The 9,896-nt window shown below is 48.5% G+C and overlaps 2 protein-coding genes across 2 annotated transcripts in view; both read right to left on the bottom strand.

Annotated features, from left to right (window-relative positions):
• The window catches only part of ndufa5 (NADH:ubiquinone oxidoreductase subunit A5), a 1,989-nt gene extending 1,729 nt beyond the window's left edge, over positions 1-260 (bottom strand). The window contains exon 1 of the mRNA XM_031583399.1: positions 246-260. Coding sequence (XP_031439259.1) covers positions 246-260 — 15 coding nt within the window. The remainder of the gene's footprint in view (positions 1-245) is intronic.
• A 994-nt stretch (positions 261-1,254) lies between these two features.
• Positions 1,255-9,896, bottom strand: part of LOC105896696 (neural Wiskott-Aldrich syndrome protein-like) — a 9,050-nt gene continuing 408 nt past the window's right edge. The window contains exons 1-5 of the mRNA XM_031583089.2: positions 9,637-9,896; positions 3,509-3,643; positions 3,313-3,399; positions 2,637-2,733; positions 1,255-1,616 (exon numbers count right to left, since the gene is read on the bottom strand). The exon at positions 9,637-9,896 is cut by the window's right edge and continues 408 nt beyond it. Coding sequence (XP_031438949.1) covers positions 1,456-1,616; positions 2,637-2,733; positions 3,313-3,399; positions 3,509-3,643; positions 9,637-9,741 — 585 coding nt within the window. The 5' untranslated portion in view covers positions 9,742-9,896 and the 3' untranslated portion in view covers positions 1,255-1,455. The remainder of the gene's footprint in view (positions 1,617-2,636; positions 2,734-3,312; positions 3,400-3,508; positions 3,644-9,636) is intronic.

The following is a 9,896-nucleotide window of genomic DNA, read 5'->3' as shown; positions in this document are numbered from 1 at the left end:
TTTTTTTAAAGGTCAGCGGGAGAGGACTGATCTGTATCAAGGAGCAGTAACCTTGGCGGTATTCAAATACAGCGGATGCTTCTAGCGCCATGTCTGGTCACTGAGCTTGAAGCAGCGGGGGGGAGGAAGCCAGCAGTGGACTTCCTCCAGGCGCTCAGCCACCTATGAGTTGCCCTTAAATTGTGGACTAGCACCAGCAACTAACCTTTCCACGAGCAATAAAAACGTGCTGGCTCACTTCTTACCCACTGCAAATACATGCTTCTCTTAGTCTAGCTGTGGGTGGCTTGTTGTGTCGGTATAAATTATTCTGCGTGTGCTTTGACATGCATGCACACACACAAACACATTTAACCTCTGGGCACAGCAGAGGAGCCTATGCTAACAATGGACCCAGAGTTGTCAAAACATACCCATGCAAATCACGGACTCCTATCTTACGAGCACGCTGGAAATGTCACAGAGATTAGGCCGACGCTCTCCCTACCCCCCGGCACCATGCCGTTCACGGGGAGAGAGCCGTCAATGTTGATGGGCTAAGAGACCCATTAGCGGCTGCAGCCCAAATTCTCGCTAAACGGATTAATATTTGTGTTGTACCACCAGAGCTCAGTGTACACACAGTGCTCCAAGGTGACGCTGGCAGGGGCACTACATCAACAATAATGAGACGGGAGGTCTCCAGAGGGGAGGGGTGTACGAAATCAAACATACGCACTCTTTGAAGCTTCAGCCTTGGCTGAAATGCCAGCAGTTTCTTGACCAGCGTCTACTGGAATTGATGAATAGCATGAAGACTGTAGAAGCCATTTGTTTCGGAACAATGCAAGCTGGTGACTAACTTTGATGGAAGGTATATGAAGGTTTTTTTTTTTCCTTTTTCATCTAACAAGATTAAGAAGTTGCACAACACACCCACACACACACTTTCCTCCCACATTCACACCATATCTGGGATGGGCCAAGCCTGGGGCAAGGGGGAAAGGGAGCGGCTGTCGCCGTCACAGTATGGTTCATATATGGTGGGAGGGCAACGATCACAGAGAAGATTACTCCGCCAAGCAAAAGTGTGTGCGTATGTGTATACGCTCATACGTGTGTGTGTATGTGTACAAGTGCAGGCATTTTCTAATCAACATTAGATGTGACACACATCTGGCTCAGGGGTGGAGTCAGTGTGTGAGTGGTGTGTGGTGTGTGAGGTATGTGTATGTGTGTGGTGTGAGGTGTGTGGTGTGTGGTGTGTCTGATGTGAGGTGTGAGGTGTGTGGTGTGTGGGTGTGTGTATGGATTACTGCCTGCAGAAATATTTATCTTTATTTAAATAAACCGAGGAGTGTTTAATTGATGAAAACAGAAGGGCTGTGCATTCCACATATCTGTAACTAATGCTCAGCAGAGTGTCTTTAGAAAATGGTTTATGCCATATCAAGGTAAAGAGATTTAGTTTCATTTTTAATTCATTTTGAAGTGTGGGTGGCTTTGGCTCTTTCTAAACCTGCCTGGAGAATTTAGCAATATCAAAAAAAGCTCTACCCAAAAAAAAATTACACTGAATGAAATGAAATGGAGGCAAGTGATAAGGAACGTACCATTTGGTGGGTCACGTCTCTTCTCTGCAAAAACAAAATTAAGATGATTAAAACAAATGTTGCTTGGCGACGGTCAGGCGAACGCGTTAGTGAACTCGAGTGTGAGTGAGGGAGGGAGAGAGAGAGAGAGACGGCGAGTGCAAAAAGTGTGGCGTTTTAGAAGAAAGGATTTAGGTCTTCTGAGTTAGTGTGTTTTATTTAGGTGTTTTTTTATAGCCCAAAGGACAGGTGTATAAGTGGAGAAGGTCAGACAATAAGACAGAGTATAACGTGACATATTTGGCAGAGCGAGAGAGAGACAGAGAAATAAAGATAGACTAACAGAAAGAAAGGGGGAATTTTTAACCAAGCAAGAGAGGAAAGAAATGCAAATTAAAGTCTCGTCAGAAGCCAGCCCTAAGTTCCCCTTGCTTAAGAGACACACCATGGGGCTTTGAGGCTAAGAGAGAGAGAGAGAGAGAGAGAGAGAGAGCAAAAGAGAGAGCGAGAGGGAGGAAGTGCCTAGACCCTTGTGAAACTCCAGGAGCCCCAGCTAGTAAAAAGCGCTGACTCCACACGTCGACCCTCACGGGTCCCAGAGACTTCAAAGCAAACGAACGAGTCGACAGTGACAGGAGAGGCCAGCAAGGGCCCGGAAGAACAGCAGCCTTCATTAGAGAGGGCCCAAAGAGAGATGGAGGGAAAGAGAGAGAGAGAGACTGACTAGATGGTGATGGAGTAAACAGGACTGCTAGAATATAGTGTGGGGAAAGAGAGAGGAGCCTTGGAGTCAAGGGAAGTGAGTCATCATCCCAGCTATGTGAACACAGAGAAGGGAGAGAAGATGAAGAGAATCTTGCGCATATGGTGAGAAAGACTACAGTCGCTTGAGCGGAATAAAGAAAAGATAAAGCCAGACGCTGTCAACAGTGGTAAGCCATCAGTGGAGGGGAAGGGAGAGTGAAAACTATATAAGGGTGAGGAGGGGGGGGGGGGGGGGAGGCAGAGGAATAGTGAGAGGGACAGACTTTAGCAGACGAGTTAGCACTGACAGCTACCACTCACCAGTTTTCCTCTGCCGTCTCGACAGCAGGTCTGTGGTCGTGTTGCGGAAGCGCTTGGCCTCTTCCTCACTGGCAAAGTTCAGGCCAATCTGGCATGACTGCAAGTGCACACACACACACACAAACAACCACACACACACACACACACACACACACACACACGAATGAACCAGCTGAATTCCTTTGCCAATGATATAAATAGCAAACAAGAGGACAGTGTTCCATTTCTCAGTCCAAAACATCCAATATAATCCACTATAAGTCACAGTCACTGTGAGGTCACTTTGATGCGTAGGACACAGCTGCCTCCTTCAATTTACTTTCAAATACATTCAGGCAAAACTACATGATTCAGTATTAAGGTTCAGCAATTAGCCAAACGAAAAATAAAACAAACAGAACAAAAACACACCCACACACTACCTTCATAATTTAAACATTTCACAACTCCACACAGCTGGTGACTAAGCTTTAGGCTGAGGAATCCTCCTGTTGCCAGGCAGATTCCAATCAGAACGTCCTGAAAGTCTTATCGCAGGTCAAAACAGCACATACCTCATGGTCTATTGAGGTCTTTTGCATGACCGGGAAACACAGTTTTTCACTTAAACACAATGGGTATAGAAAGGACACCGAAGTGTAGAAGACAAGACAGCTTCGAGAAGAGAAACACCTACATCTCCTGGGAACGTTAAGAAGTACGTCCTGGAGGGGGTGACGGTGAAGTTGTTGTAGAGTTCCTGCTCAAACAAGGTCTTGCCCTCCTGAATGAAGCGAGAGAGAAATCATACACAGAAATGAACAGCGTGATGGCACCATCCACACGAACATGACTTGGTTGTCTGACAGCTGGCTGGTGCATTGTGGGCTCACCTTGACGTCGACGACCCGGATGTAGTAGGACCTCTGGGGGTTGTCTTTGACCAGACAGGCCACGCCACAGCACTTCTTCACCCAGCAGCCATTCCTCTCGCCTGCAAACACCTGCACCACTCCAGAGGCCAGGGTCTGAGCACCAGAGAGCGAGAGAGCGAGAGAGAAAGGGATGGAGAAAACTGTTCAATTCTCATTAAGCACTGCAGTGACTGCGAGTAGGACCTTAATCTCCATGGATTCCAAGTCAGTGACCTAGAAGACAGATTTTATGCCTTCACTGTTTATGGCCTACATTCGCACACATATGTTGCCCCTCTATCCCTTCCTTCCGCACACATAGATGCACGCACGTGCTAATAAACACAGGCCTGCACGCACACACAGACTGCATATACATGTACTGGCCCACACACACACCTTCCCTCCATGCATCATTTCCAGTGATTGGTGTTTTAGCTGCGAAACCCCATGGTCCTGGCCATAATTATGCCCTTCGGTTTCTGCTGACACGCGCTCCCTGAGCCACAGTGCCACTGCTGTCAGTCTCTCCCCCCGACACAACCGCGGGGCCTTGGAAGAGAAAAAAAGCCTCTGCCCCGGCCTACGGGGACAGGAAATGATGACTGAGGTGTCGCTGCCGCCACCACCACCACCGCCGCGCTCCGTTGCGGGCAACTTGGGACACGCGGAGCTCCTGTGGTTACCGCAGAGCCATACATCACCGCTGACCAAAAAAAAAAAAAAAAAGAGAGAGACAGGGAGGGAGGGAGGGGCGGACAGGCAAAGAGACAAGCCGTCCTCCATGGCTCACTCTGGGACAGCACTCTTTGCCAAGAGCCTCTTTCGCTTATGGAAACACACACACACAGAAAACACACACACACACAAACACACACACACACACACACACACTCTCTCTCTTTCTCTCTCTTTCTCTCACTCACACACACACACACACAACCACACATACACACACTCACCCACACAGACACACATATCTCTCACACACAAACACACACACCAGTGTCTTGGCAGTCTCCTCATGCAAGTGTGCTGCCAAGCTGCCAGTGATGCAGCGACGAAAAGAAACGCTTGCCCGAGTCAGCTCTGCTAATAATAATAATGAGGAGGGCGCGGGGGACGGGGTGCACTTCCTTGATTGCGTCGGAAACCAGTCAGGTTCATAATCACAACTCATAAGAAGTTGTACCTAATACAGACAGGAGCCAGGGTCAGAATGAGAACGCAACCAGATCACCTTAAATGCCAATGTGAGCAGTGCGGAAGGAGGAGAGAAGTCATATGTGGGGGACATTTGCATCCTTGTGCAACAGTCCCTGCTCTACAAAGACAAATTAGGTCCATCCTTCCATGACAGGGCTGCAGTTTACATGACTAAACTGACTTAGACATATCTAAGTCTTTCAAGGTTCGTCATCAACAATAACATTCCGAATGGTCATTAACAAGAAACAGCACGCACTCCTGCAGCATTTCACAATATGGAAAGGTGGCCGTAAAGGCTAACTGCAGACCAAGATGGTGTTAAACCGCTGAAGAGAGACGGTCACCTGGGGAGCTAATTGCTGTCCACAGGACAAACTGCCATTCAGGAAATGCCACTGTAAGTTTGGAGTAAAACCACCAGCTTGGTTGGTTCAGGGGTTAAGATGGAGATTCCAAACACTGCTGCTACCTTTTGATGGTTCAAAAAGGGAGAGGAAGAGAATCAGACAGAGGGCATGGAGCGAGACAGAGAGGCAGAGAGAGAGGCAGAGAGAGAGAGAGAGCGAGAAAGACAGAGAGAGAGAGAGAGCGAGAGAGCGAGAGAGAGAGAGACGCAGAGTCAGGCAGACCAGGGTCCAATCCTGCTAAGAGCTCTGGCTCAGGAATGTGGCCCAAATTAAGGGTCGTGGAGGTCTACACTACACTGGGGGCCTGTTAGCACATTTGAACACCTCTAATGGAATCTAGACAAACACTGCTCAAGCTCCGCTGCTGGATCCAGCAGCAGAGACGAGTCTAGAGGAACCATGAGAACACACAGACCAGAGGGAGCTCCAAATCTCTTGGATGGCCTGTTAGAAAAACGTCATTCTGTAATAAAAAGGCAGGGAAAAAAAGAAAGGCAAAATCTGCTAAAAGAAACAAGCGATTCTTAAAGTTGAGGCATGCTAGAGTCGACAGTGAGCTGCCCGTCCTCCTACAACCTGCCGCCCCCTTCCTCTCTCTCTCTCTCTCGCTCTCCCGTTGCAAAATTCATCAAATGAAAGTCGGGAGTGGATTTTTATCAGGGCTGAGCAGGAGCTGTTAGCGGAGGGCCTGCAGAGTGCAGAGCTTTTAATCTCCATCATTACTGGCGCTTCCAGACTGTGCCCACAGGGAGAAGGCAAGGTGGAGATGGGCTTAATGCTGGCTCCTGCTCCCAGCACTGCAGACTGAACCCACAACCCTTAGTTTGTGTGTGTGTGTGTGTGTGTGTGTGTGTGTGTGTGTACACAATATATTAAGTGTGTATGAGAAGTACACATATAGTCCATGTACAGTAACATTTAGAAGATGCTTTTACCCAAAATGACTCATAGTTCAGTGCAGTTCCATTTTTTCATCACTATAGTGTGCCTAGTGGAACTTAAAGCCATTACTGTGGTGTTGTTAGCACGTAGCCCTGCCAGTTGTGCTCCAGGAACACTACGTGTTAAGAGCCCTTTGTGCTCCCACACTTGTTCTCCACTCCAGTCTCTGTGTTAACATGCAAACTGCGTCCCTTCCCTCTTTAACCGAGGGCCGACCCGGGCACAACAGGCCGTGGTGGAACGTGATCGCCAAGGCAAAGCTGGCAATCGTGCGGAACGGGGGAGACGTCCTCTCTTACGCAACGGCAGTAATGCTCGTAGCATGGCCCAGTCTGGCGCGGTGTGGTGCGGCACAAGCCCGACCCCGTTTCTAAGTCTGATTACAGGAGGTGCACAAACAGCAGAGGAGGGGGATGGAGGAGGAGAAGAAGAAGGAGGAAGAGGAGGAGGGAGTCAAGACATAGCTTTCACAGCTTTACAAAATCAGCTGTCCTCTTTCTGGTCATCATTGGAGCCAGTGAGAGTATGACGTGCATGTACAAAGAAACATAACGAGACACAGGGAGAAAGAGATGAAGAGACAGAGCTACACAGAGATCATGCCATTTAATCTGGGCAACTCATGAACCACTTCTGGCTCTGCAGAGACTAAGGGAGATCGTGGTAGAAGGAGGAGGAGGAGGAGGAGGAAAAGGAGGGGAGGGGGGCTCTCAACCAGGAGCGAGGCTGCTGGAGTGACCCTCCGCTGGAGCAGGAAGTAAGGAGAGGGGGTGAGAGAACCGGAGAGAGCCAGAGAGATCAAGAGAGGCACGTTTCTGCTGGCCGCTTGGCCGGCGCGGCACAAAGCCCTCAGTGAGACCCACCGCAGCACTTCCTGCCGAGGGGAGAAGACTGCTGATCAGGCAGCTCTCCCAACTCCCTGCACCGGCTCCCGCTCTCAACCCTCGCTGCTTGCCTCAATGGCCCAGTGTGTGTGTGTGTGTGTGTGTGTGAGAGAAAGAGAGAGAGAGAGTGAGCATGTGAATGCGAGTGCAAGTTTGTGTGTGTGTGTGTGTGCCCATCTGTGTCTTTGTGAGTGAGTGTGTGTATCTGTCTGCACAGAAAGAACTGGATGCCTTTCACCTTTACTTTCTTGTGACGGCAGACACTGCAGAGGGAAATAGGAGCACAAGAAACAGTAGAAGCACGAGTGATGCCGTGCCTGTGCAATACGAGAGAGAGAGAGAGAGAGAGTGAGCGAGAAAGAAAGAAAGAGACAGAGAGAGAGCGTGCAAGAGAGAGAGACAGAGAGAAAGAGCGCGAGAGAGAGAGAGAGAGAGAGAGAAAGAGCGAGAGAGAGCAAGAGACAGAGAGCGAGAGAGAGCAAGAGAGAGAGAATGAATGAGGAGCAGAAAGGAGGCTGAGTCAGTCAGAGAGAAATTGAGAGAAAGGAGGGAGAGGAAGTCAGAGTAAAGGACAAGAAAGGTTACCACAGAGAATAGGAGAAAAGGCAAATGAAGGAAAAGCCAGAGGGGTTGCAGGAGGGCGTCCATGTCGCACTACACAGAAACTGAATTCCTCTGTCGTGCGCAAAGAAACTTCTGACAATACACCCACTACAAACATGAAGAGACAGGCCGCTGGGGCGCCGCGTCACTTGGGAGAATCAGGCTTTTTGTTACCAGAGCCGCTACACATGACACATCAGGGTTGGACGAGGGAGGGGTATGGCGACAGAGAGAAATAATGCAGATGAGTTTCTCTTACTTTTCCAGTTCCTTTTCACCCAACGTTTTCCTCATTATCGGACCATTATGTAACGCGTAATCGCTCGTACGCAGCCCATTTGAGCTTCATTTTACACACTCATTCCTACACATACACACTCCATTGTACACTCCAACTTAGAAGAAAGTATGACACTCCAACTTGTAAGAAAGGACAGCATGCCTAGGATGCTTCACATGCCTAGACTGTGGGTCACATGGGGGGAGGCAGTGACATCACCGTCACAAGGCCAGTGTTGTCATGGTGAGCTCTGTGACACTGCTGCCACCATAAAACAGTGCAGGTGCTGGGAGACGGCAGGTAAAGGCTAGGGGTTGATCATGTGACTACTCAGCTCATCCCACCCCACCCTCAGGAGGCAGAGGAGGGTCCTTTCTGCCTTCTTCACACTGGTTCATTCTTGCAGGCGAAATGCTGAATGAACAGGTATGAGGAAACGTGGTGTTGCTTAGGTGTGAAAGGTCATCAGAGAAGGCTTTTTCTGCAGAGGACATAAAGGCTCTGCAAGGCAGGGCACACACAGACAGACACACACACAGGGGTACGGAGGCCTACAGACAAACTCAGCCAAGCCTGAACATTATGCAACACAGATTGCCCCTACATTCGGAAGCAAATCTGATTAAGCTTGTTGATTAAACAAACGCAGAAACCAAGTGGCATGAGCCTAAAATTAAGGAGCAGCACCATTGGTTTCTTCTGGTTAATGACCAACATATTCAGAATTGCCAGTGGAAATCACACAGGCGCCTCCAGCTCGAACCCTTTAAAGAATCTTGTTAAGAATACGTGTTGTTAAGTTTTCTCCAGGGGAGCCAGACTTCATTAGATACAATCTTCAAGGCCTTTGAAAATAAAACGTGAGGTCAGTATAAACTCGTGCACAGTAGGACCACCATGACATGTGTAATGGGGCCAATTCATCAGCAGAACTAGCAATACTACTATGCTGACTGACAGAAAACGGAGCTTGTGCGACATTCATTTGTAAGGAGCTCGTGTCAGGCGATGCCCAATTAATAAAACAGACTTGCCGTCACACTGGCGACCTCCCAATTCATCGTTCAGCAAGACTCAAGAGGAAGACATTAGTCGATTTTGCGGCAGTGGCATCTTGTGTTTAAAAGAAGCGCCGACTGCCGATGGACAAATATGACATGTGTGTTGTATTCGCAATGTACCTGGTGGTTTGTGGCTTGCTGCCTTGATTTTCAAAGTGTTAGCAAGTACACGTAAGTTACAAAGGCGACTTGCAAAGCCAGAAACAGGAAACGTTATGTAATGACAAACCACAACGACTCGCTTCCCAGCAAATTGACTTTCCAGATCCAGGTCTACGTAAACAATCCCTAAGAAAAGTATCTTAGCTAGCTAGCTAGCAGTAGCACATAGTCGCTGATTGCAGGAATTTCATAGTCGTTGTAGGCCGCAAGGCTTTGCTGAAACTTTTCACCGCCTTGATGACACCAACTCCCGGGATGTTAACCCACCCGTGCTCCTGTGGTGCGTGCACTGCCATTCCCAACACATTTGGCGATTATCATCTTCTGCTATGTTGACTGATCACACATTTCTCTAAAGCACGGACAATTGCAATCACTATCGTGACAAACATACAGGCAAACTAAGACACAACCAAATATAATATAACGTTATCAATGTTACAGGTAGAGCTAACAACATTACTTTATAGTTTTAGTGAACACCGCAGGCAGGACCATAGACTGGTAGCGTCAGCTAAAGTGGCAAGCTAGCTAGGTTAGCGCTAGCTAGTAAACTTACGCTGCATTTCCTTCCCAGATGATTGAAGAGACTGTCGTTTTCTTGAGGGGTGAGGAGTATTGATCCCACACTTGGGGGCCGCCGAGGCGGCGGATGACCACTCATACTTAATTGACAGTCAAAAACAGAATAATGCGAACTCAAAAAGAGAGAAATTTAGAGACAGGCAGTCATTGATCACCGTGGCCTGCAACCGGACCCTCTCATGGGTGCAGGTTTCTTGCGGACGAAGCGAGGTGAATGTAAAATCCTTAACTTTT

This window comes from Clupea harengus, chromosome 16 (genome assembly GCF_900700415.2).
Source record: "Clupea harengus chromosome 16, Ch_v2.0.2, whole genome shotgun sequence".
NCBI lineage: Eukaryota > Metazoa > Chordata > Actinopteri > Clupeiformes > Clupeidae > Clupea > Clupea harengus.
This window is presented reverse-complemented; position numbering and strand designations above follow the sequence as displayed.